This window comes from Crocuta crocuta, unplaced genomic scaffold (assembly GCF_008692635.1).
Source record: "Crocuta crocuta isolate KB4526 unplaced genomic scaffold, BGI_CrCroc_1.0 scaffold477, whole genome shotgun sequence".
Classification (NCBI taxonomy): Eukaryota; Metazoa; Chordata; class Mammalia; order Carnivora; family Hyaenidae; genus Crocuta; species Crocuta crocuta.
Window position 1 is genome coordinate 1,342,254 of NW_027530193.1, and position 25,914 is coordinate 1,368,167.

The 25,914-nt window shown below is 48.1% G+C and overlaps 3 protein-coding genes across 5 annotated transcripts in view; 2 read left to right on the forward strand and 1 right to left on the reverse strand.

Annotated features, from left to right (window-relative positions):
* DBNDD2 (dysbindin domain containing 2) overlaps positions 1-25,914 on the forward strand; it is a 44,995-nt gene that overhangs the window by 15,128 nt on the left and 3,953 nt on the right. The window contains exon 1 of one of the 2 annotated variants that reach the window (XM_077765287.1): positions 1,727-1,791. The exons of the other annotated variant lie outside the window; for it this stretch is intronic. The gene's annotated coding sequence lies outside the window, so the exon portion shown is untranslated. Of the gene's footprint in view, positions 1-1,726; positions 1,792-25,914 lie in introns of those variants that run through there. 2 annotated transcript variants of the gene reach the window in all.
* On the forward strand, positions 7-4,249 carry SYS1 (SYS1 golgi trafficking protein). The gene is made up of 3 exons (XM_077765289.1): positions 7-152; positions 1,724-1,791; positions 3,010-4,249. The coding sequence occupies exons 1-3, from the start codon at positions 54-56 to the stop codon at positions 3,248-3,250; spliced, it is 408 nt and encodes a 135-aa protein (XP_077621415.1). The 5' UTR covers positions 7-53; the 3' UTR covers positions 3,251-4,249.
* Positions 8,997-23,952, reverse strand: TP53TG5 (TP53 target 5). 2 transcript variants are annotated; one of them, XM_077765285.1, is made up of 5 exons: positions 23,830-23,952; positions 12,088-12,162; positions 11,798-11,928; positions 9,852-10,362; positions 8,997-9,159 (listed from the first exon to the last, which is right to left on the reverse strand). In XM_077765285.1, exons 2-4 carry the CDS (start codon positions 12,088-12,090, stop codon positions 9,867-9,869), a joined length of 630 nt encoding a protein of 209 aa, XP_077621411.1. In that variant the 5' UTR covers positions 12,091-12,162; positions 23,830-23,952; the 3' UTR covers positions 8,997-9,159; positions 9,852-9,866. The 2 variants fall into 2 exon arrangements, with proteins under 2 accessions (XP_077621411.1, XP_077621410.1); XM_077765284.1 differs by lacking the exon at positions 23,830-23,952 and adding an exon at positions 12,428-12,604.

Consider the following 25,914-nt stretch of genomic DNA (forward strand, 5'->3'; position numbering starts at 1 on the left):
AGTTCCGCAGCTACGTGTGGGACCCGTTGCTGATCCTGTCGCAGATCGTCCTCATGCAGACCGTCTATTATGGCTCCCTGGGCCTGTGGCTGGCGCTGGTGGACGGGCTGGTGCGCAGCAGCCCCTCGCTGGACCAGATGTTCGACGCCGAGGTAGGGTCTCCGGGCCGGCGCGGGCGGAGTCTCGGCCTCGTCCGATGTGCTTTGTGGTCCGACACTACGGGGCTCCGGGCCTGGCTGGGCCACCATCTCACTTTGTGGTCCTGGAGAAGGGATCTCATCTTTCTAAGCCTCAGGTGCTCAATCCATAAAATTTAATGACTGTTAACAGAGGCAGATTCTTAGTACAACGGAAGGGCCTGGATGTCAAGGAACAGCCTTGCGTTCCAGGCCACCTGATGCATCTCCTCTCTGACACTCTTGAGAAAGTGACTTCACTTCCCTGGGCCCCAGATTCTCAGGTGCCAAATTGGAGAGGGGGATGGATGAAAGAACATTCACGGAGGTATAATGGGAACTGCTTAGACTTTGGAATCAGGCCTCCGTTTGAATATCGCTTACCAAGTAGCTGTGTGATGTGGGCCAAGTGTTGCCCCCGCTGAACCTCAGTTCTCCTGTCTGCAAAATCACGAGACCAGTAGTGGAGAGAGAGGTCATAGACTGCAATGCAGAGAGCCTGTACTTTGGATTCAGAGAGGTTTAGCGTCCAATCTAGGTCCAGATATACCAGCTGTGGGACTCTGGGCAAGTTGCTTCACCTTTCTGAGCCTGTTTTCTCTTCTGGAAACTGGGCAGAATAATTCTCAGCAAAATGTGACGAAGCCTCGAGCCCCCAGAGGTGCCTGGGAAGATGAAAGTGCTTCATAAAGTCACGGTGGGCTATGAGATGTCTGCATCTGAGAGGCAGCTGTGGGGTACGGTAATAAGCACAGTTCTCAGAGCTGGGACATCTGGAATGGAATCTTTGCTCCTGCTGCTTATTCTCTGGGTAGCCCTTGGGCAAGGTATTAGGTTGTTGTGAGGATAACAGGAGATCAGGAAAGTCAGAGGCCTTTGTAAGCTGAAAATGCTGGGCAGGTGCCTGGTGTTCAGTACTATTATATCAAGAGTGGTGCAAGTTGCACACACACTGGGTGCCCAGTAGTAGCTTCTAGGAGCCCCTGCCCTCCTGGGAAGGTCATGTGGGAATCCTGGGCTTTGCTGAAGAGCCATCTCATGCACACAACCTAAATTCTAGACCAGGGGTTGGCAGAGCTTTTCTTAAAGAGCAAGAGAGTAAAGGTTTTAGGTCTCAATTACTCAACTCTGTCGTCGTGGTACAAAAGCAGCCAGTGGCAGTACTAAGCAGGTAGGTATGGTAGCATTTCCATAAGATGTTATTTCCAAAACTAGGTGTCTGGCTGGCAGGGCCTCAGTTTACCGAACCCTGTAATAGAGCCTTATTCTTGCAGTTTACTGACTGTATCACCTTGGGCAAGTTACTTCTCTGAACTTTTGCCTCTCCTCTGTAAGTCTCTTCCCGGCTGCCGTTTGGGGTCCGGTGAGGTACCGTAGTGGACGTCTGTGACAGTGCCTTGTTGGAAATAGGCTGACCTGCAGATGCGGGGGCCTGTTTTCTTTTGTGCTCTGGGAAGAATGCTTGTTCCTTAGGAGGTCCTGGAGCCTGGAGCTCTGCCAAGCCAAGTCACTTTTCCAGCATGTTTCCATTTGTGATTCCCCCTCAGATCCTGGGCTTTTCCACCCCTCCAGGCCGGCTCTCCATGATGTCCTTCATCCTCAACGCCCTCACCTGGTGAGTATCACCAGTTTTGCTCTCTGGCTTTTGGGGCTCCTAGCACTGGAACTAACTTGCTCAATTTGGACATGAGATAGGCTGGCACATATTCCTGGGGCCTGGTGGACTCAAGTGGGTGGCAAAGGCCAGTTCCGGGACTGGCTCTTTATAGGCCTCCTTCTCTCACTGTTTTGACGGAGCTGGAAAGCGCTTACATCACTCTGCATGCTGCCTGTGGGGTGACCCCCATCTCAGATCACTTCCCTGTTGTGGAAGGAGGCGAGGAAGGGGTGGGACTGGGGGTCAGGAGAAGTCAGTTCTGTTCTTGGTCTGTGTGCCATTGGCCAAGTTACTTCCCTTCTCTCTGGGCTTTGGGCACCTCGCTGGTACCCTGAGGGGTTTGGGTTTGGCTGGGTAACATTTAAGGTCACTTGTGACCATTGCCTGCCCTTTGAGAGGGAGTTTAGCGTACTAATTACGATCTCAGGCTGTAAAGGCAGACTCGCTCGGCTTCGAATCTCAGCTTTCCACTAGGCTCGTGACTTTGGACGGGTTGATCTATCTAAGCCCCAGTTTCCTCATTGGTAAAATGAGGGGAATAATATTACCCATCTCATAGTTTTAAGGGTTAAACGAATTCATTCGTTGGAAATACTTAAAACAGCACCTTGCTCATTACTATTCTAGACCTCACACTGGAGACTGACAAGGGGTGGGCTGACTATGACCTGAATTTGGCTCCTAGACTACGCTCTGTTTTACCATCCCCCAACTGGTGTTTAAAACATTTTTCCACTGAGTTGAAAAGTCAGGATATTTTACCTAAAAGAAAAAAAAATCCAGATTTCCGGCTTCTCTTGGAGAATGGGAAGATCGATTGATCCCAGGCCAACTCTCCAGCACGAGGATTTGCCGAGCTGCAGGCCGCTGCAGTCCCTACTTTGGATTGCCCGTGTGTGCTTCAGGGTGCCGCAGTCCCCACCAGTCCCTAGGATTCCTCTGAGTGACAGTCGCCATTTCTCATCAAGCTTGTACTTTCGGTTTTCTTCTACCCAGCCCGGTTCCCTCCCCGCTTTACCTGCCGGCTCTCTCTAGGCATCTGATAGTGGAACCCTCGCTTCACGCTTCTCTTGCTTGCTTCTGACCACTGTGCTGTTCTCCTGATTGTCCCTACTCCCCAAATGATCTAAGGCCAGGACAACCCAGTGACAACTCACTGCCCTCCTCTCCCCACAGTGCTCTGGGCTTGCTGTACTTCATCCGGCGAGGGAAGCAGTGTCTGGATTTCACTGTCACTGTCCATTTCTTTCACCTCCTGGGCTGCTGGTTCTACAGCTCCCGTTTCCCCTCGGCGCTGACCTGGTGGCTGGTCCAGGCCGTGTGCATTGCGCTCATGGCTGTCATCGGGGAGTACCTGTGCATGCGGACGGAGCTCAAGGAGATCCCCCTCAACTCAGCCCCTAAATCCAATGTCTAGAATCGGGTCCTTTGGACACCCTGCTGGGCACTTGGGCACCCCTCCCTCCCCGACACCTTGGGCTGTTCAGACTCTCCAGGCGAGGTCCAGCCCAGGTCTGAGAGGGACCCTGGAAATGTGAAGTCTTGTTGGTGCGGGAGAGATAGCGAGGCCGTGTCAAGAAGGCAGGTGGCTGTTGGGACTGCAGCTGCAAGGATGGCCTCTGCCTGCCGGAGCGTTGCTGTCTGGGAGGTCAGCGAGGGGACCTCTTTCGGGGTAATGGCAGAATCGGAACCATGTCATTCTTGAACCACCATACCTGTCACCAGCCTGTTATTTGAAAAAAGAACCAAATCAAGGATATCTGATTGGAGCAAACCACTGTTCTAGTCACCTGTCTCCCCTCCCCCGGGACAACTGTTACTTTTGCCATGTTGCCGAACCACAGCTGTTCTGTTTGGAGAACCACTTGGTTTCCGGATCCCTAGCCACAGAGAGGCAGAGGTGCAGAGTGTTAGGCTGCCGTCACAGAGAGGACGGCAGATGGAGGCATCAAGCACAAGGAAAATGCACAACCTGTGTCCTGCTACACGCATGTGTGTGCACACCCATGAACCCGAGACTGACTTTCTTCCAGTTCTCTCCGCTGGGTCCCCACCTGCTGCCAGCCTTCAACAGAGCAGGCCATAGGGCCTGGAGAAGAAGTCCCGGCATCACTCCTGGTCTGCCCCCCACCATAGAGCCACTGCCTCTTCTCTAGGAACGACTAGGCAGCCCCGCTCCCACTGAGCCTCCCTTCTGGCAGTAGTTCCTTTTCCCTGCCTCGCTGGGAATTCTGCAGCGGGAAGGGTATGATGGGCGCCGAGAGATGGGAGGCCCGGCCTTCCAACTCGAGCTACTCTGGGAGTGCTGAGGGAGCTAGGAATTTGCTGCTAAGATTTTTCTTTGGGGTGGCCTGCCCTCTGTTGGGGCTTGCAGCTGTCCCTCCTGTGTACATAAATACAGTATTTTCCGTTGTTCTGCCTGTGCTTAATGCTTTGTAGTGCCGCAGCTGGGCCGGCGGGAGACCCGCACAGTCGGACGGGGAGCTATAACGAATGATCAGGTCACTTTCTCTCCTAGACCACAGATTATTCTTCCATTCAGTTAAAATTCTAAGTGCGGGGAGCTCCTGTGTCCCATTTCCCTCCATCTGCAGCCTCCTCTGCTGTGTCTTGGGTGAACTGCCATGACTCAGTGTCCTTTCTCTCTTGCCAGGCATTTCTGAGTGTGTCCCGTGGAACACACTTGGCCTAGACCCACTCGTGTGTTGAAGCCATCAGCATTCCTCTCTGGGTCCCCCAGAGCCTGCCCTGGAGCAGTCAGCTTGCAGCTCACGGTCTTCACAAATGGGTTTTGCTCTCTGCCCGGGAAGCCTTTCTAACCTCCTGGCCCCCCACGTCCTGCAGAGAAGGGAGGGGAGGCTGTCAGGATGAAGGCTTAAGAGTGAATGTGCCTGGGTGGAGATGGGGAAAGGGCTAGGGTGAGGCGCCTCAGTCACTCGGTGCTCAGGCCAGGCTGGAAGAGAGCAGCTTGTTAATGGGACTCGGATCCTGGCCACAGGGTCCAGGAGGTAAGACCAATGGGGAAGACTCCCCTTGGGTGGGTGGATTTCTCCCAGACACTGCAAACCATGAAGGCATGTGGCTGATGTTATTTCGGGAAGGGCACCAGAGCGCATGTCATGTGGCCGCTGGCTCCCTTGGTCAGCTCTGGGTGGCTGCCCCCGCTGGGTTGGCTCACCTCTCTGGGAGTTTCCTTCAGAGTCCTGTGTCTGTTTTTCTGTGCCTGTTCTTCTGCATATCTCCTGTAATGATGAACCTTTGCCCCTTGAATGGTAATTTGGTTTTGCCAAAGTTTGCCAGAAGTCAGGGGAGCCAGTTTCTTTCCTCTAACAATACAGTGACTGAGCTGAATGACAGTTGGGGGTGAAAAATACGTAACCTTAATGAAATTGTTACGATTTCTAAAGTAACAATAAAAGCAGTGTCTAGAGGCAAGTCCTGGAGAGAACTGGGCAGTGGCAAGAACATGTCTGTCATTTTAGTAATAAGGAGCTGTGCTTAATAGATGTCCAGCCGTAGGCTCAGTACTTTACATGGTGCTCACTTCATCTTCACAGCAACGCTCGGAAACAGGAAGTATCGTCTGTATTTTACAGATGAGGAAACTAAGGCATTTGCCCAAGGTTATGTGTTAGGAGCTGGCAGACCCAGGATTTGGGCTCCGGTTCTGACAAGAATCTCATTCTGAAGACATTAATAGTTAAAGGACGTGCAAGTCTGTCACTTTATAATTATACCTCTGCGTCCTGCTGTATTGTTTTAAATACAAAGGATATGTAGCGCTTTGTTAACATTGTGAGCTTTCTAAGAAAAACTGGTAGACAGTGTATTAAATATGGCCACATTTCCAAACGAACAGATAACTGCGGGAAATGTTTTTATTTCCAGAGGGTAAAGTTACCTCCACTCAGCCACTGAGATGGTGTTCTCTCTTGACTTTCTAGCGGTCTAAAGTCTGGGCCTCTCTTCCTCCCCACTCCCTCCCCCGCCACTTCCCAACTTCCATTTGGAGAAGAGAAGTGGAGACTAGTACATAGGAGGTGCTCAGAATCATGTATGACCCAGAAGGAAGATGGGAAAGGAGAAAGGGATGTCTAACTCAGAGGGTGCCCCTAAACCCCTAGTTCTAGGTAGCTCTTTCCAAATCAGCTAAATGGGGGCCGGGATGGCAGCCAGCAGGTGGGGTGCGGTGGGGTGGGAAGCTCCAGGCCCCCGGGAATCCCATGAGGTGCACAGCCCCCGCGGAAGCAGAGTTTCGTAGATGGCACAGTGACTCTCAGGTCAGAGTGGCCTCCTCGGGTAGTCCCCAGGGCCAGTCGTGCACAGGCGTGCTCTCCTCCCTGTATCCGGAGCACAAGGAGCACAGAGCCTTGGGCACGGGAAGTGGGGGCAGATTCGGGGCAAAAAAGAGGCCCTCTGTGGAGAGGGAATTAAAGCCCTACTTGAAGGTTTCTGTAGGAAAGTAGCAACTGGTGGTGAAAACAGCACTGAGCCCCAAGTGGGTAGAGATTGCAGAGTTTGGATCCCTGTTCTGCCACTCCCCGGGCAAGGCAGAATTGTAGGGGCCGAGGCTAGATGGCTTCAGAGAGCCACACCGGAGTGCGGGGTGAAGTCTTGGGTCACATTACTAGCCGTGAGGCTTGGATAAGCTGTTTAACCTCCCCCTACCGTAGTTTCCTTGTCTGTAAAATGAGAATAAGATACACCTCTCTGTGTTGTGAGGATTCAGTGAGATAGGTGTAAAGCATTTAGCCAGTGGCTGGCATCCAGAAATCTAAGCAGTTACAGTGACTGGGCCACTGCCCCGTCTCTCCTCCTTTTACAGAGGAGGCACCTTTCTTCCCAGCCTCAGCGTTTTCAGCTGTTAGACGTGGGCGTAGGCTTGCCCGTGATGGGGGTGTGCCTCCCGAGCACTGTGCTCCTGTGTGCCATGCACTGCAGAGTGACCTATTCTCACTTGGTCCAATGAGCGAGGCACCATTATTTCCCCATTTTGCAGACAAAGAAATTGAGGATCAGGAGTAAACAACTTTCCCTGGCAGAGCAGAGCTGATGAGGCCTCAACAGCCTCGTCCTCTGCACCTCCCATCATGTTTCGTGGCAGGTGGTCCAGTGTAGGAGATGGACAGTCTCTGGAATCTAAAGCGTCATTATATCAAAAGGTTGTGAAAGTGAACCTAAGATTGGCTTTTTTAACAAGCAGCTAGTTACCTTAAGTAAGTGCTCATGCGTGAGAAACAAGGGGCTGTATGTTGGCACAGGGCCAGGAAGAAGGCAGGAAAAAAACGACAGACATTTTGCTCAACACCCTACAAACTTGCTTCACCTACCTGAAGCCTGATTTGCTCAGAGCCCTCTGGAATGGACATTAGTATCCCTATTTTATAAAAAGATGAAATAGGCTCAGAGAGGTCATGTGACTTCTTAAAAGTCACTCTGAATCTAACACTCTAAAGTTAATTTTTCTCCCAGTTAACTGGTAGGGAGCCATCTCTGGGGTGGTTTGTGATCTCTGAGATCTGTTGCACCTCCTGCCCCGCCAAAAGCAGGATCTAACTGAGCCCAGAAGAGAAGCCTCAGATTGAAGTGGTCAGGCACAGGGAAGGTGGTAAGGGGACGGACCGACTGTAGGATTGTGGGAGGCACGTTGCCGGAGTCCCAAGTGCCTGCATCCCTGCCTCCCCGCCCCCACCCCGGCCCCCCGCAGTGCCCTGGACACGACGGATCCCAGCCTCAGCACACAGGCACAGTCCATCCGATGGCTGACCCCGGGCCCAACTCTGGCTCCCTGTGTGGCAAAGCGGTAGCTGCCAGTCTTGTCCAGGCCCACGCCTTCCCCACTTGGGGCTCCCTGGGCGGGCTCCCACGAGGACTAGTGCAGGGGGTCCCCAGCACAGTGTGTTTGGGTTGAGAGCGCGCTGCCCTGATTGCCTGCGGACGGCGTTCACGGACAGATGGGACAGACCTCCAGGCGAAGGTTGATGAAATAGAAGGGGTTTGGGGGGAAAGATCGAGTGGGGGTGATTTTTGAAGACTGATGGGATTGAGGATGTCCAGCAAGAGAACCGAAACGGCGACGACACAGGAAGTGGGCCGGAGTGCAAGCCGAGCGGAGAGACAGCTTGGCGTGGAGGTTGCGGGATGGAGGCGGCGTGGGGAGTGGCTACTTAGAGGTAGGGGAGGCGGGAGTGGGGATCGCGTGGCGTCCAGGCACCGGCTCTCCGACCGAGCTGGGCGGCACGGAGCAGCCCCGCCGCGCCGCCGCCCAGGGCTCCGCGGTCCGCTTTGTGGGGGTGCAGGCCCGCGAGGCCCCCTAGAGGGGAGCGCTGGGGCGTAGGAGGGTGCAGGCGGGCGGGGCCCGGGGAGCCCCTCCCATCCTTCGCCCTCCGCATCTAGGCCTCGCGACCACGCCCTGGGGCCCTCCCGGGAGGGCTCTGCGCCCCTCGATCGCTGCGCTGCCTTCTTGAGGGTGCCACATGGCGCAGCCCGCCTCTACGGGAAGATCCCCAGAAAGCCCCGGCTCCCTGGGTTTTCCTCTCCCCAACTGCGTGTGCAGGGCTATGGCTCCTGCAGACGGAGGGCGACCCGGGTTTGGGACGAAGCGTGGGCATGTCGTGTCACGCGGGAGCGGTAGAGAAGTACGACTCTGGGCATGGCTGGGTGCTTTCCGTGACCCAGGCTGGACACATTTCGAGGCCCAGTTGCTGCCCATTTGTTGACACCTGACGCTGCAATAACCGGGGCGCAATGCACTTGAATAGGGGCTGGATGCCCCCTTGTGCTTTTTGCTTTCTTCCGAAGACGGAATGGGAGGAGGCAGCAGTTCTAGGTTGGAGTTCGGTCCCCGCCCCCGCCTAATGGTGTGCGCCTGGCCAAATCACCTTCAGTTTCGGAGTCACAGTTTCCTCATCTTGACTTGCAGTGTCATTGTGACGTACCTGTCACCCGGAAAACACCCGACAGATGTTCCCATTCTGTGACTTCATAGAGTGCGTCCTTCCGGAGGCCCGCGCGCAGAGGTGGGGAGGGGTGCAGCTCGCTGGCTTCTGTGTGCCACGTTCTAGACTGACTACAGGGGCCCGGGAATGGGGTGGAAGAAACGCAAAATCGTGATGCACACCTTTCCCTCTCCACCTCCGCCGAGGGCCTCTTTCCTCCATCCTTTCCGGCCCCAAACAGGAAGAGCTGGTGGTAATATTCTTCAGTTCCCTATGGGAGATTTTATTTGTAGACTCGTGAATTTTCCCGCCCACCCCTCCTGCTCAGATGATTTTGCCATCTCCGTTGTCGCCTCACCCCTCTGGCTCCGGTCCAAGGCCACACCACCTGTGAGCAGAGACCTTGGTGTTAGGAGCTAAGACGGCCGCTAGGAGGCGCTGCCGCCCCGGGAGAGGCCTGAGGGACCAGGGCGCCGGAAGGCCAGCAGGTGGGTGGTTGGTGGGAGTTTTGCGAAGGGGAAGCCTCCCTTTCAGCTGGATCCCCAAGCCCATCACGCCTTCCTCTCTTGGGACCTCAATTGCTGGAGTATTTTTTCTTTTCTTTCTTTTTTTTTGCTAAGGAACTTTTTGTTCAGAGTCAATCTTAATTGAAGCAGGAATAAACGCAACAAATGTGGGTGATGGTTTGGTCTAAGAGAGGAAAGGATACAGCAGAGATCTACTTGACTGCTCCCCCTCCCCCCAACATTTGGAAATCCCTGAAGTCCCTGACTGGGACTCCTGACTGAGACTCTGAGCCATAGCAGTTGTGGACCCTCCTGAGGCCTCCAGGCAGTGAGATGGCGCTCCTCAGAACCCCCCTTCCAGTGCCCCTCCCCAGAGCTCCTACTTAGATCTTGAGAGGCCCCAGCCTAGCCCTCTTCCTGCCCTGTGGCCTTGGTCAATGGCTCCCCCCACCCCCGACTCTCTGGGCACGAAGAAGGAGCCCCCCAGCACTGCTGGCCACAGTCCCCAAGAGTCTGGGCCTCTGCCGCTGGGACCCAGCTCCAGGCCTCCCTTGGGCCCATGCCTCACACTGGCCTGGCAGTGGTGTTGTCACACTCTGTACACGTGGCACATGGGCAGCTCTAGTGATGCAGAGCAGAAGCGGGTGCAGCAGCGCTTGACCCAGCGCAGGGTTGACGATCTGCACATCACTCGAGGCCCCGGGACATGGACTCGTGTGGGCAGCCCCTCAAACCAGACCCACTGCTCAGCTGCCTCGGGCTGCTGCTTGTCCCCCGCGGGAGTTTTGTGCTGGTAGGTCTTCAGGAAGACAAGGCGGAGGTCTCCGTTAGGCGATTGCCTTCCCTGGGCTCCGGGGAAAGTGGTCAGGTCGTGATGCTTCGATGTCCTTGGGAGCTCGGGCTCCACCTTCTCTTCACTCTGGGGCACGGCTCCGGATGACTGCTGTGCCTTGTTCGTCTCCTCCAGCTCCAGCTTGAGCTCCCCTGTGGGCTGTGATTTCTTGGATTCTGGTGTCTCCTCCAGGCACGTGGCCCCTTGGAGCTCTTCATTCTCTCGTATCACCGTCTCGCAGACGTTGCTGCTCCTGGCAGGGGGAAGGAATACAGTCCGCAGAGCGGGACTTAGGCCCTGACCCTCCAGCCCTCAGAGAGTTGCCGTGCGGCCAGCTCAGGCGGCAAAGCTAGAGAGGACCGGAAAAGAAGCTGCACCACCGGGGGATGTGGCTGGAGGCGCGGGATGTGACAAGGATTGGCGAAGGGCCGGGAGAGCTTGGGAGGGCGCGAGGCCGGGACTGGTGGTTAGGACCCCGAGGACTGTATGTTGTCTGCATGGGCCGCTGGCTAGAGTTCTTCCTTTCTGGATTGCAGGTGATGGGATGAACGAGTCCAGTGTTTTCAAATTGTGTTCCAAGAAACCTAAGCTTCTGAGGAGGTATCTCAAATGCCCTCTCCATCCTGCGAGGGGCAGGGTGAGGCAGGATACCTTTCCCCCCAACAACACAGCTGGGGCCTGAAGAGAGGTTCTGTTGCTTTGCTTTAAAACTACGGGACGAGATAGGCCTGGCCTTGCCAGCTCCGTATTCCCTGATTGCTGGCATCTAGGAGGCCAGAGTGAGGAGCTCAGGGAAGGGGTGTTAACCAGAGGTATTCAGTGCTAGCAGGAGACCTTCCCCAAGGGCGTCTGTAATAGATTGGGTCCTCTGCACAATGGCAGCCCTGTCCTAGCCCAGAGTGAGGACTCAGCCTCAAGATAGTGACAGTACTGTTAACAGCCACCATGGTGGCTTGAATGCCCACTACATGCCAGGCCGAGGACTCTCATACAAGTCCCCCAAAGTAGGGGGCAGTGAAGTGGCTGAGTGGCTTGGCCAGCACAGGCTCTCAAGGTCGACAAACTGGACTTCAAAAAAATTTGCTTCTGCCTCTTGTTATTGGGGCAAGAAATTTAACCTCTCACAGCCTTAGTTTCCTCATCTGTAAAACTGGGATAATTCTATCTACCTAACGGTGAATAATTAAGTAACTGGGAAATGCTTGTGAAGTGCTTAGCATATAGCTGGCACTCAGCAGATGCCTAATGCCAACTTTCTTAATATTCTGATGTGATTTATGAGGAAGCCAAGCCTTAGTAATATGACTGGTCTGCAGGTGAATCTCCCTGCATTGTGTGGGCTTGAGGGTGAGGAGGATGAGTGGCCCCTCTTGCTTCGGTGGTACCTGGGCTGGTGGTTAGTCCCATAACTGGATGGTTGTGACCATGATTAGGACAACAGCTCTGATATCACACAGGAATGGCTTCAAATCCTAGTTCTGACACGTACCAGTTCAGGTAGCTGGGACAAGTCACTTTATCTCTTGAGCCTCAGCTCCCCGTCAGTAAAATAGGGCTAATAGATACCTTTCTCACAGAGCCTTCGTAAACATTAGGTTTTCCTAATTCCTTAGCATAGATAGATTATGCCTGTTCCTAGTAAAGATAGCTGTAGGGTCTGTGGTGGGGGCGGGTTGGGCCGAGCTCACCTGGCGGAGATCCCAAGGATTTTCGGAACTCTGAGCAGTGAATTCCAACACCTTTTGGCCAACTTATGCAGTTCTTGGATCCGGGGGTTCGAGCTCTTGAGCAGCTTCAAGAGCGACAATTTTTTAAATACCTGCCAGGGTCGAGAAACAAGGGAAAGAGAAGCTTCAGCTTTCTATAGCCTCCCGCAACCCACCCAGACTTTGGCTCAACTCGGCACAGGGCTGGGCCTGGTAACTTATGGGTCACTAGAAGCCTGGCCACTAGGAGGGACCAAAATGGGGCATCTCACCATCTTAAGTCGGTTCCGCTTAATTGCTTTGCTGACAGGTTGCAGTATCTTGTCCTGTGGTTCTTCATCTTGTAACTGAGAAAGAAAGAGAGAGAGAGAGTGAGAGCACTAATATAGGAGGAATCCCTCTGAACACCTCCACTATGCTATTCCATTTGGCTGAGCATGGTTTGACCAACCTTAGACTGGGATTTTTGTCTTGGTTTGGGGGCAGAAATGGGGAGACCGTTTTAACTCTCCTGACTTCTCTTCACCCTTCACCTCTCCCTTTCCACCCCCAGGCTGGATGGCCCCTGCTCTGGGTGTGGTTGGACCCCCTCTGTCTACTCCCAAGTCCAACCTTGGAAACCATTCTATTCTTGGACCTCTTCCTTGCTGATGGACTCATAGTGGGGCTGTGAGGCCTCAAAGACAGATGGAGCAAGACTGGTATCAGGCACCACCTGCACCCTGCCCCTCTCGGTTCGGCCAGCACTCAGGCTGGCCATCAGGAGGGCTGGGCTGCAGCTTATAGTGGGGAGGGGGCTGTGACATCACTGAAATTTGTGACAGCACCAGGGCTGGGTCTCCAAGGAGTATGTGTGGGGCCGGGGTGGAGGGTGAGGACGAATCTCCCATTTGTGGAAAAACTCAGTAGGTGCCAGGCAGAGGCATATATTGTCAACACCTCCCTGTGAGGTAAGAGAATTGTCTCCTCTTTTTAAATAAAGAAGCCAAGGCTCAAAGGGGTTAAATAATTAACTCAATGCCACACATCTGGATAACGGTGGAGCTGGAAATTTAAGGTCTGACAGTCAACGCATAGAAACCAAGGGTTCCCAACTATACTCCTCTGTTCTTTCCTGTCCTATGTTGACCGCGCACCTGCTACATGTCAGGTGTTGTTCTAAGCACTGGGATAAAAGAGCTTACATTCTGGTGGAGGGGAAACAAAACAGTGTGCGTGCTTGTAAAGCAAATGTGTTTATCTATCTGTGTGTGTGTTTATTATAAATTCTACAGATAGAAATATAAAATAATAAAATTCTACAACACTCTTTATTGTAAATTCCAAAGAGCCAGTTCATTCTTAACTATGCTTTTCTTGGATTTTCTTGGATTTTGCCTAACCCCTATCCATAGCCAATCAGTGGTTGTTATGGATGGACCCATGTAGCGCCAACATAAATGGTGACATTTTCAGGAGGAAGAAAGTAAAAAAGTGAAAGAATAAAACTGTTGGAATTTCACTCATTCATCAATGACATATCAGCTTATTTGCTGTATTGGATCAGAGTTTTCAAATACCGGAAGTATGTTTTCTCAATTTTTTTTCATGTGTGTGCTCTTTACAATGTACTAACTGAAGACAGAACCTATGTGGTTATATTTAATTGCATTATTAATGTCTCCTCTGTTAGATGTGAAGGGTAGACCGTGGGTCGGCAAAATTCTTCTGTAAAGGGCAAGATAGTAAATATGTCAGGCTTTGCAGGCCATATAGTCACACCTGCTCAGCTCTGCCACTGTAGGGTGAAAGCAGCCACAGATAATATGCAATAAGTAGGCATGGCTGTGTTGCAATAAAACTTTATTTGCAAAAATAGTTGGGCTGGATTTGGCCATGATCAACCCCTGGTGTAGACAATCAACAGAATAATAAATCAAACCTGATTTATAATGTACCTGTGTTTTGGGTGTAAATACTCCTAGGGCTGAATTCAAGCTGTCAATGGGCTGTCATTGAATACTGAACTGAATGGAAATATGTAGTAGCGTACAATTATATATTTCTACAACTGCGAAGACTCTCAAGAACATAGATAATAAATAGCTAAAGTTAGCAAACAATTAGGAAGTGATGAGTTTGAGCGTTTTTTGCCTTTGTTTTTAATATAATTAATTTAATTAAGTTTGTATAATTGGATTTTTTTTAATGATGGCTAGGCTTAACAACCAGCCAGCAGAGTTTGTAAACGTGTAATGGGCTTTTGCAAGCCCTTGTGAGTCAGTTCTAGCACACCACTGTCCTGTCAGAGGGAAATAAGTGTGGGGAGAAAAGTAGGGCAGAGGGCAGTGGGGGAGCAAAGGTAGAATGTTTGCTATATTAAAATCCACCAACCAGAAGAGATGTGAGCAAAGACCTGAAGGAGGTGAGGGAAGGGGAGACTAGTGGTGGCAGGAAATGAGGGCAGGGAGGGGGCTGTGGTAAAGAGCAGGGAGAGACGAAGGCTGCTCTGAAGGGTCTGCTTAGCTGGCCACATCAGTAACTGGAAGAGCCTGTGAAACACAGCTTCCCGGGGAACCACCCATTCAATCGGCCAGTCTGATACCCTAAAGTTAGAGAAAGAAGGACCATGTAAGCCTAATTCAAGCCAAAGAAAAATAATAAAAATTAGAGCAGAAATCAGTGAAATTGAAAACAGGGAAACAGTAGAGAAAATCAATGAACCCCACAAATTGTTCTTGGAATAGGTAAATAAAATAAACAGATCTGGATCTCTAGCCAACCTAACCAAGAAAAAAAAGAAGACACAAGTTATCAATATCAGAAATTTCAGAGGGGCCACCACTATTGATCCCAGGGACATCAAGAGGATAATAAAGGAGTATCATGAACAACGCCATGCCCTCAAATTTGATAACTGAGATTAAATATGTCTATTGTGTTGTGTTGTGTTGTGTTGTGTTTCGGCACTGTCTTTGTCTAGGTTTGGTAATATTAAGCTCCTACAATATGTTGAGAGGTGTTCCTTCCTAGTCCCTTTTCTGAAAGAGATAGTATAGAATTGGTATTAATTCTTCTACTTGATTCTAATAAATGTTGGGTGGATCTCTCCAGTGAAACCACCTGGGCCTGGATATTTCTTTTTTTTTTTTTTTTTAAGAGGTGTGTGTGTGTTGCATTTACTACAAATTCAATTTCCTGAATAGTTATAGAGCTATTTTTATGATCTATTTCATGTTGGGGGAGTTTTTGCAGTTTGTACTTTTTGAGGATTTAGTCCTTTTCATGTAAATTGCCAGACTGATGTGTGTAGAATTGTTCTTAGCAGTCCCTTATTATCTCTTTAATGGCTGGGAATCTGCAGGGATATCCTCTGTTGTACTCATGAAATTGACAGTCTTGTTAGAAGTTTGTCAACTTTATAGGTCTTTCCAAAGAATCAGCTCTTTGTTTCCTTGATTTTCTATATTGTTTTTCTATTTTCAGTTCTTTGGAGTTTATTTTGGCTCCTCTGATTCTAGTTTAAGGCAGGAGCTTAGATTATTGGTTGGAGGCCTTTCTTCCCTTGAAAGTAAACATTTAGGGCCGTAAATTTTCCTCCCAGCATCCAGTTAGCTGTGCCCCACAAATTTTGATACTTTGTACTTTCATTCAGCTAAATTTTTTAAAATTTTGTTGAGATTTTTACTTTGACCCATAGATTATTTAGAAGCATGTTGTTTACTTTTCATGTGTCTGGAGATTTTTTTTCTGTGACCCTTCTGTTACTAATTTGGACCTATTTGATTCCACTGTGGTCAAGGGAATACACACTGTATAATTTGAAATCTCTTTAAATCTTTTAAGTCTCTTGAGGTTGTTTTTTATTTTTTCCTTTCTTTCTTACGGTATTGGCTGTTGGGGTGAATATTCCATGGGCCCTTGAAAAGAATGTGTATCCTGCTGTTGCTGGGTGCAGTATTCTCTAAATGTCAGTGAGATCCTTTTGGCTGATGGTTTTGTTAAGTTCTTATAAATCCTGCTGTGTTTCTGCCCAGTATTTCTATCAGCTGTTCAGAGATGTGTGAAAGTCTCCAACTCTGATAGTGTATGAGTCTATTCCTCCTTTCTGTTCTATCAGTTTGGTGCCTATACATTTAGGGCTGTCTTCCTCCCGATTTGACCCTGTTATCGTTATGTAATGTAACCTCTTTTCCTGGTGATTTTCTTTTATCTGATATTATCTAATATTAAGATGGCAGACTCTGCTGTCTTTTGACTAATGTTGGTATGGCATATTTTTTTCCATCCTTTTACTTTCAACCTACCTATGTCATTATATTTGAAGTGAATTTCTTGTTGATGGCTTATAGTTGGGTCGCATTTTTGTATTCTGTTTTTCAGGTCTCTCACTGTTAAATGACGTATTTAGGCCATTTCCAGTTCACATAATTATTTATGCCTTAGTGTTTCCATTTTGCCATTGTATTTTCTGTTTGTTCCCTCTGTTTTTCATTCCTCTGTTCTATTTTCCACCCTTCTTGTGTTACTTGAACATATTTTAGGATTCCATTTTTTAATTTATCTATGGGGTTTTCAAGTGTATCTCTTTGTGCAGTTTTTAGTGACTGCTCTGAGGTTACATTATACATACATAATTTATCACAGTCTACATGAGTCACAGTATTGACATCTTGCCACTTCCAAGTGAGGTACAGAAGCCTTCTGTTGAGGTCTTTACTTTCCCTTTTATAATGTCTTCCATACTTCCTCTGTACACTGAGAACTACATCAGACAAGGTTATATGTTATAACTTATACTTCAACCATCAAATATAATTTAGAAAACACCAGTGGGGAAGGATAGTCTATTATATTTACCTATAGTTCTATTCTTTGTTCTTTCTTCATTCTTGATGTTTTAAGTTTCCTCCTTTTACCATTTCCTTTACATTTGAAGAACTTCCTTGAGACATTCTTTAAAGTAATCCCTACACCCAACCTGGAGCTCAAACTTACAACCCTGAGATCCAGAGTCACACACTCTGCCAGCTGAGCCAGCCATTCTTTAGGGTAGGTCTTCAGACAACAGATTCTCTCAGTATTTCTTTCATTTGAGAATGTCTTAATTTCAGCTTCAGTCCTAAAGGGTCTTCTTGCTGGGTATAGCATGTCAAAGATAAATTAGTTAAGGTAGAAAGGACAGATTTTGATCATTAATATACTCTTGTAATAGGGAAAAGAATCCAGTGTGAACTGAATTCAACTTTAATTTGTACAGAGATGACTTAGCATCTTAAAGGAATTTGGGACTAGGGAGGGGGTGAGTGAGGGCTCTGTAGAGCCAAGGAAGTGAAAATTTACAAAAAGCAGAAAGGGGGTATTGGTCCATGTGAAACCTGTCTAGGTTTGCTAACTGACACTATTGAAGTTAGGTTCCTACACTTCCACAAAAGATGCGTATATTGCTGTTGGGAGACAGGGGTCCTACAGGGGCCCTATATTCGGGGGGGTTGGCTGGAGCAAACAGTAAATTCATTTGGCAGCCTTGAGCTTTCTCAGGCAGGCACTTTTAGGGGTCTGGGGTCATCCTAGGGATTCATCCCTGAGCTGTTAGAAACTATGTTAGTGTTCATTCAAGTCTGTATAGACCGAGGTTAAGGCCTAGTTGAAAAGAGGGCTCACAGGAGCCTGGCTAGAGTTTGGTCAAGCAGAGAATCTTTGTTAGGATCTCTGGATTGACTGGATTTTCCTTTGCTCCTTAAATGTTATGCTACCTCTTTCTGGCAGATCAAATCTGCTGCAAATAAACTCCCATTCTCCCGCAGGAAAGGTGTCATTTCTAAGTGTCTTCAAAATTTTCTTTGACTTGAGTTTTCAGAAGTTTGATTATGGTGTGTGTGATCATGGATTTCTTCAGGCTTATGCTGGAGATTCAGTTGGCTTCTTGAATCTATAGGTTCAAGCCTTTGTCAAACTTGGGAAACCTTCAGCCATTCTTTTCTGGAATGTTTTTTCAGCTTCACTTCCTTTTCCTCTCCACCTGGGACTCTGGTAACACAAATGTTAAATCTTTTGTTATTGTCTCACAGGTTTCTGAAGCTCTGTTCTTGCTTTTTATCCTTTTTTAATATAATTTTCTCTCTCTCTCAGATTGGGTCATTTCTACTGTTCAATCTTCAAATATACCTGTCCTTTCATACATTATCTCCATCCTTCTATTGAGCCTATTCAGTGAGGTGTTTTGTTTTGTTTTGTTTTGAATTTTAGTCTCTGTATTAGTTTCCTAGGCCTGCCTGCTGTAATAAATGCCCACAAACTTGATGGCTTAGAACAAGTTTATTTTCACACAGTACTGGGGGCCAAGAGTCAAAAAACCAAGGTGGTGGTTCCTTCTAGGGCCTCAGAGGGAGAAGCTGCCCCAGGCCTCTCTCCTAGCTTCTGGTGATCACCGGCCATCCCGGGTGTTCCTTGGCTCGTAGACTGATCATCCCAGTGTTTGTCTCCATCTCCACATGGTGGTGTCCCCTGCGTATCTTTCTGTGTTTTCACATTGCCTTCTTATACTGGATACCTGTTATTGGATTTAGTGCCCACACCACTCCACTATGACCTCATTATAACTAATTATTTCTGCAAAGACTCTTATTTCCAAATAAGGCCACATTCTGTAATCTTGGGTATTTTGGAGAACACTATTCAACCCAGTACAGTAATTTTTTTCTTCATTTCTTACATTTCTATTTTCTTTCTGTCTTCTATTTCTTTCCCTGAGATTTTTAAAAATAATGTTTTGTAAAACATTTTGAGGGTGTTAGGGGCAGAGAGAGAGAGAATTACAAGCGGGCTCTGCACCATCAGCACAGAGCCCAACATGGGGCTCCAACTCACAAACTGAGATCATGACCTGAGCTGAAACCAAGAGCTGGAAGTTTAACCTACTGAGCCACTCAGATGCCCCTCCCCGATATCTCTTTTTTTCATTTATTTGAAGAATGTTTGTAATTGCTTGTTGAAGCATTTTTTTAAATACTTATTTTTGAGAGAGAGAGAGCACAAGTGAGGGGACAGAGGATCTGAAGTGGGCTTTGCCTTGACAGCAGAGAGCCCAATGTGGGGCTTGAACTCATAAACTGCGAGATATTGACCTGATCTGAGGTCTGACGCTTAACGGACTGAGCTACCCAGGCGCCCCATGTTGAAGCATTTTTTTAAAACTTATTTTTAAAAAAATTTTAATGTTTTATTTATTTCTGAAAGAGAGAGAGGCAGTATGAGCAGGGGAGGACCAGAGAGGGAGATACAGAATGCGAAGCAGGCTCCAGGCTCTGAGCTATCAGCACAGAGCCTGACGCAGGGCTCAAACCCACAAACCGTGAGATCATGACCTGAGCCGAAGTCAGATGCTTAACTGACTGAGCCACCTGGGCACCCCTAAAATGTCCAGCATTTTAAGCTGTACTTGTGGGAAGGAAAGAGAGGAATGCATCTACTCCGTTTTATTCAGAACCAAAAATCCTCTCTTTATTTTATACTCTCTTCATTCCTATAAATCCAAGCTGGAGATGTTTCTGGATTTATTATCCCTTTGAGAACTTGTAGGTCACTCTGAAATCTTATTCAGGTTCCACTTGGTTAGACAAAAGCCATGCCGGCAATTTCTTTGAGATAAGCTCTTCTCTGCATTAGGCTTCTGCTGAAATGGCTAAGAGACAACACCCTTTAGTTTTATAGAATCCCTATTGTTTGATTCAGAGGATCTGTGAGGCACACCTATGTTAGAGGGTTTTTTTTTTTTTATCTGACTGAATAGTACTCTGAGGCATTGCTTTTTGTCTTCCTGAGAAGTAAACTCAAGATCTTAACAGTCACATGCTCAGTTTTATTTTTGGACCATGTTTTTTTGTTTTTGTTTTTTAATGTTTTCAATGCCCTGGATTTGAGCTTTGCTAGGAAAGCACTTCTTTTTTTTTTTTTTTTTTAATTTTTAACATTTATTTATTTTTGAGAGACACAGAAAGACACGGCATGAATGGGGGAGGAGGAGGAGGAGGAGGAGGAGAGAGAGAGAGAGAGAGAGAAAATCCAGAGCAGGCTATAGGCTCTAGGCTCTGAGCTAGCTGTCAGCACAGGGCCAGATGTGGGGCTTGAACTCAAAACAGTGAGATCATGACCTGAGCTCAAGTCAGATGCTTAACCAACTGAGCCACCCAGGCGCCCCAGGAAAGCACTTCTTCATGTTACTACCATTTGCTATTTGGAGAGGCTGCGGATTTCCTGCAATGAAGTTCTGGCTCTTTTATATTTACCAGCGCTTCCCTTTAGCTCAGAGTTTCTCAGCCTCAGCACTACTGATATTCTGGGCAGAACGAATCTTTGTGTGGGGGGAGGTAGTGAGAGGGGTCTGTCGTGCGCAGCAGACGATATTTACCAGCATCCCTGGCCTCTACTAACTAGATCCCAATAGCAGCCTCTCCAGTTTCATGACCAAAAATGTCTCCAGACATTGCCAAATGCCCCGTGGGGACTGTCACTCAGAATCTACTGCCTTAGTTCCTCCCTCTCTGCTTGCACTTTACTGTCAGCAGTGAGAAGAGACCAGGTGGCACTTTCGACACCTTCCTTGGAAACGTCCTTAGCTGGATCACACAGTTCATCAGGCGTACCTTCTGCTGCCCATTTACTGCAGGTGACAGGCTGCTAACCTCTATGCTGTGACATAACCAGCTTCCTCTCCCCCAGGTCCCGTTTCCAGTAGCATTTACCCACTTCGCTATCTGTTCTGGCTGCTGTCTTATCAAAGGCCCGAGGCTTCTATTAACAGCGTTTCCGAGGTGCTTCACTATCACTACACACTCATCGGTCTGCTGTGAGTTCCAGCCCCGTCGCCACATTTCTGAGCTGATAGAGCAGCACTCTACCGCAGCACCAAGGTCTAGGCGCTATCTAGTGCTGGGGCCAAACCAGTCTTAAATGTAGCGGTTTACCACGAGGACTTATTCTCTCAGAGGTTTGGGACATCAGGAATCCAGGAGTGCTCTGGCTGAGGTGGTGCTGCCTCAGTATCTCTCAAGGCTGCCATCGAGCTGCTGATCATGACCTCAGTCCACTCTCTCATGGCTTCCACCTGGGCCGGTGGCTCCGTTTCCCTGCTCACACGTGTGGTTGCTGGCCAGCCTCTGTTCCTCCTGGCATCTTCAGATGGCATGTCGCTGGTATCTTCAGTTGCTTGCCACAAGGGGCATCTCTGCATGGCTGTTGACACAGTAGCTTGCTTCCCCCAGAGTGAGTGAGCCAAGCAACAGAGGACACACACCCAACATGGGAGCTGTGGTCTTCTGTTTTTTTAATCCTAATTTTGGATGGGATCCACCATCATTTGTTGCCGTATCAAGAGTTGATCCGGTGCAGCAGAGGACTGCACAAAGGTATGAATAAAAGAACGGCAGGGAGCACTGGAGGCTATTTTGGTGGCTGGCTGCTGCATTTCAGTGTTTTATTCAATTCAACATATTTTTCAAATTTCCTTTTGGAGTTCATCTTTGACTATGGGGCTGTTTTGAAGTGTTTTATTTCCAAGGATTGGGGGTGGTTCCCAGATACTTTTACTCATTATATTGTAATTCTTGTATAGTCATAACACATTTTGTCTGATTTAAATTCTTTGAAATTTGTTGAGGTTTGTTGGGTGGGCTGGACTGTGGTGTGTCTTGGTGAATATGCTTTATGCGCAGTTGAAAGAACATTTATTCTGCTGCTGTTGGGTGAAGTGTTAGCAAAGTTTGGTAGTCGGAACAAGTCAGTTAAGAGCATTCAGGTTTTCTATCTCCCTCCTTTTCCCTCCTACTTGTTTTATTGATTACTGAGAGAGCAGTACCGAATTCTCGAACTGAAATATAGATTTTTTTTTTCTATTTTAGGTTTATTGGTTTTTACTTCATCTATTTTTGAAACTCTGTTATTAGATGTATTCACATTTATAATAGTGAAGTCTTTTTGGTGAACTGAACTTTTTATTGTTATGACTATCCCTCTTCAATCACTGTTAATAGTCTTTTTGAAGTTTATATTTGGTATTAATATTGTCACTCCAGTTTGCTTTGATTACTGTTTGGTATATCTCATTCCATCCATTTACTTTTGTTTTACATTTTTATTTATTGGATTTTTTGAGAGAGAGACAGAGAGACAGAGTGTGAGTGGGGGAAGGGCAGAGAGAAAGGGAGACATAGAATCTGAAGCAGGCTCCAGGCTCCAAGCTATCAGCACAGAGCCCCATGTGGGGCTTGACCTCATGAACCACGAGCTCATGACCGGAGCCGGAGTGGGATGCTTAACCAAATGAGCCACCCAGGCACCCCTCCAGCCATTTACTTTTAAGGTACATATTTCTTTATAGTTAAATTGGGTTTCTATAGACAGCATATTATTGCCTTTTGCTTTATTTCCAAATCTACTAATCTGTCTTTTAATTTGTTCTTTCACTGACAACTAGATTAAAATCTTACAAATTTGTTTTTATATTTTCCACCCAATTTTTTTCTCATTTTTTCTTTTTCTACCTTACTTTGGATTAATTACATTTCTTTTTTTTAATGGTTATATTTATTTTTGAGACAGAGAGAGACAGGGCATGACCAGGGGAGGGGCAGAGAGAGAGGGAGACACAGAATCCAAAGCAGGCTCCAGGCTCTGAGCTGTCACCACAGAGCCCGACGCAAGGCTCAAACTCATCAACCGTGAGATTGTGACCTGAGCCGAAGTTGGACGCTTAACCGACTGAGCCACCCAGGCGCCCCTGGATTAATTACATTTCTTCAGGGGAAGACATCAACCTATTGGGTACCAAAAATAGACAATAAGACTTACTCCATTGGATCGAAACATTACTCATAGCACACCAAGCAACATGAACAGGAGCACAGCTGTGTGTCTGTGGTTCACTTGGCCTCAGGTCCAGTAACCGCGATAGTGGTCCCAGTGCACAGCACACACGTAGTGGCTTTACACTGTGGCTGGGGAACCAGGCCCAGGACTTCTCCAGCAAGCAGAAGGCAAGCCTGCCTTGGTCTGAGAAAGACATGATCTGGTCTCTCAAGCTCTATTAATAATTAGCAATCGTAAGCAAGGGCGCAGAAGAGAAGTCAGACCCTTGCAATCTTGACATAGTCAACAAGACACGCTGAGCACTAAAAGGGCCGGGAAGAAAGCCTCCCAATATTTTTATCATTTCACTTTATCTCCATTTGGCTTGTTATTTACACTTCTTTAAAAAAAATTTTTAGTGGTTCCCCTTGCATTTACAGTATATGTCTTCAATTAACCAAAGGCAATCTTCAAATGTTATACCATTTCTTACATAGCAAAGGATCCTTCAATAGTATATTTCTAATTACTTATCCCATCATTTTGACTATTGTTATTGTCATAATTTAACTTTCATATAAGCTATATACCCAGAACATATTGCTGCTCTTTTAAAAATCGAAGTGTTACATATAGGGGCACCTGGGTGGCTCAGTCAGTTGAGTGTCTGACTCTTGATTTTGGCTCAGGTCATGATCCCAGGGTTGCAGGATGGAGCCCCACAGTCAACTCGGAGCCCGCTTAAGATTCTCTTCTCTCTCTCTCTCTCCCCTCCCCCCAACCCCCCCTGCTTGTGCTCTAAAATATATTCTTAAAAACGAAGTATAGTGACATAATTTTATATTAATTTCAGGTGTACTACAGAGTCATCTGACAATTATTTACATTACAAAATGCTCACCATGGTAAGTGTACTTACCACCTGTCACCACAGTTATTGACTATTCCCTGTGCTGTACTTTGCACCCCCATGACTTCTAAAGCAAAAGAGCAGTGTATTGCCACTCTTTTGCTTTATATAGTCCCTTGTCTTTTAAGGTGATTAAAAACAGAAAAATGTCTCTTATATTTACCTTTATTCCTGTCTATTTCCAGAGATCTTTACTTGTTTATGTAGACCTTTCTGGAGGCAGAAAGAATAGGATGCCAGAGAGAAACCTGCATCTAATAAGGAAATGAACTCTTCTTACCTGTCAGGATGGAGGCCTCGTCTTCCCCCTGCTTCACAAGCGTGCTGGCGCCTGTGTCCCATTTCTTCTTGGAGGCTCCTGTCCTTTGGAATTCAGGTTAATTGGTTGCTCTGCAAACTCAGCTCTCTGATGGGTTTGACAAAAGCTGTAATTTTATAGACCACCTAACAACTTTTAAAAATTGTGATTAGTGTGGTAATGATGCTCTCTCCAGCTCTCTGCATCCGGGATGGAGCCCAAAGTCTCAGCCATCTACTTTTCCACGACTCCTTTCACCCCCTTTTGCCGTTTGCTCCTGGGTCCGCTGCCTGGCTCCTTCTCTGGGCTGGCCCCTTCCAGCTTAGTCCCCTGAACTCCTCTAGCTTGGACGCTTTCCCCTCCCTGCCCCTTCAGGAGGCAACTATCTGGCAAAGAGAAGGGACAGAGGTTCCAGATCTATCACCATCTTGGGGACAGCTCAAAAACAATTCATGGAGTCCTGTTCCCAGGAATAAGCATGGAAAGCGGGGAAGCGGCTTTGGGAGGTGAGCTCTCATCGACCACACTCCAAGTTGGCCTCATTCCTCTGTGCTAGGAAATGGGACCGAGTGTCTACTCTACCCATTAATGAGGAATAAGAATCAAACTGACTGAAACCTTTCTTGGAAGATGAGAACTGCAACAGGACAGAAGGGGAGCAGGCTGGGAGCAGTGCTTACAAGCACAGTCCCTGGAGCAGCCTATCTGGATTTGAAATCCATCATTTATTTGCTGTATGGCCTTGGACAAGTCCCGTCACCTCTCTGTACCTCCGTTTTCATCTGGAAAATGGAGACAATAATAGTACTTACCTCACAATATTGTTAAGAGGATTTGCATATATTATTGTTAATATATGCAAAGCACTTATAAGAGCAACAGATATATAATAAGCTCTGTTACCTATTAGGGTGTATTTTCTACAATTACAGGAATGCATGGAAGAAAGCAGTTTCCTCCCTTTCTCTGAACCCACTACAATCAAAACATCTAATGTTTATTGAGCATCTCCAAAGTGCCCATGTCTGGTACTAAGCACAGTGTATGAATTATCTCATAAGTAGTAGGGATTAATTATTCCTACTTACTAAGCAAGGAAATCAAAGAACAGAGAAATTAAGTGTTTACACAACCAGCTAGATGGAGAGCTCGGTTTGCAACCCAGGAGGGTCTGACTACCACGCCTGTGCTCTTAACCACTTGCTTCCCATAAACTAGTTTCCTTGCTTGTAAAATAGTGGGAAAGCCGCCGGCTGTATTTCTCTCAGGGTTTTGAGATCCCACTAACAAGAGAAGAAGCAGTGCTTTAGGGATTTGCAGAGGGCTGGTCCGCGGACTGGGAAACCTGAATGTGCCATGACTCCATCCCTTTCTTTGCACGTGCCCTTCCCCCTCTTTTCTGCTTGTTGAACTCATTTCTTCAAGATTCAGCTCAGATATCAGCACCTAGGCTTTATTCTAACAATGGAAGGATTTAAGCAGGGGGTGGCACACCCGACGTGGCGTTTCGAAATGATGGCTGACTGCCGGGCCAGGGGGCGGGGATGGAGTGTAGCAGGGCCAGGGCGAGTACAGAAAAACCAGATAGAAGGCTGCTGGAAGAGCCAAGGGAGAGAGATGGTGGCGGAAACGGAGAGGGATGGTGGATTGGAAAGTTATTTAGGAAAGAGAGTCGACAGGAAATGGAGGTGTATTTAGCAAAAGACAGGGAGGTGCCAAGGATGACTCCTAGTTCCTGGCTTGCACGCGAATGTTTGCTGGGTGAATGAACGAATGACCCCACGGCAGAAGCATCCCCGACGGACACCCCGGACCCCGTCCCGTTCCCGCGGCTTCTGGAGCTGCGAGCACAAGGGGTTGGGTGGGAGGGAGGAGGAAGAGAAGGGGCAAAAATCTCAGTGCAGGAGTTAACCAGATTGGACACTTCTGGCGCTAGTCTGAGCAGGAGGCGCGGCGAAGGGGGCAAGCGCTTCTCCTCTCCTCCCGCGGTTTGCGCCTCGCCCCTCCACCCCCGCCAACCCGGACGCGCAGCGCCCCTGTTCGCGCCCTGGAGGACTTGGCTTCTCT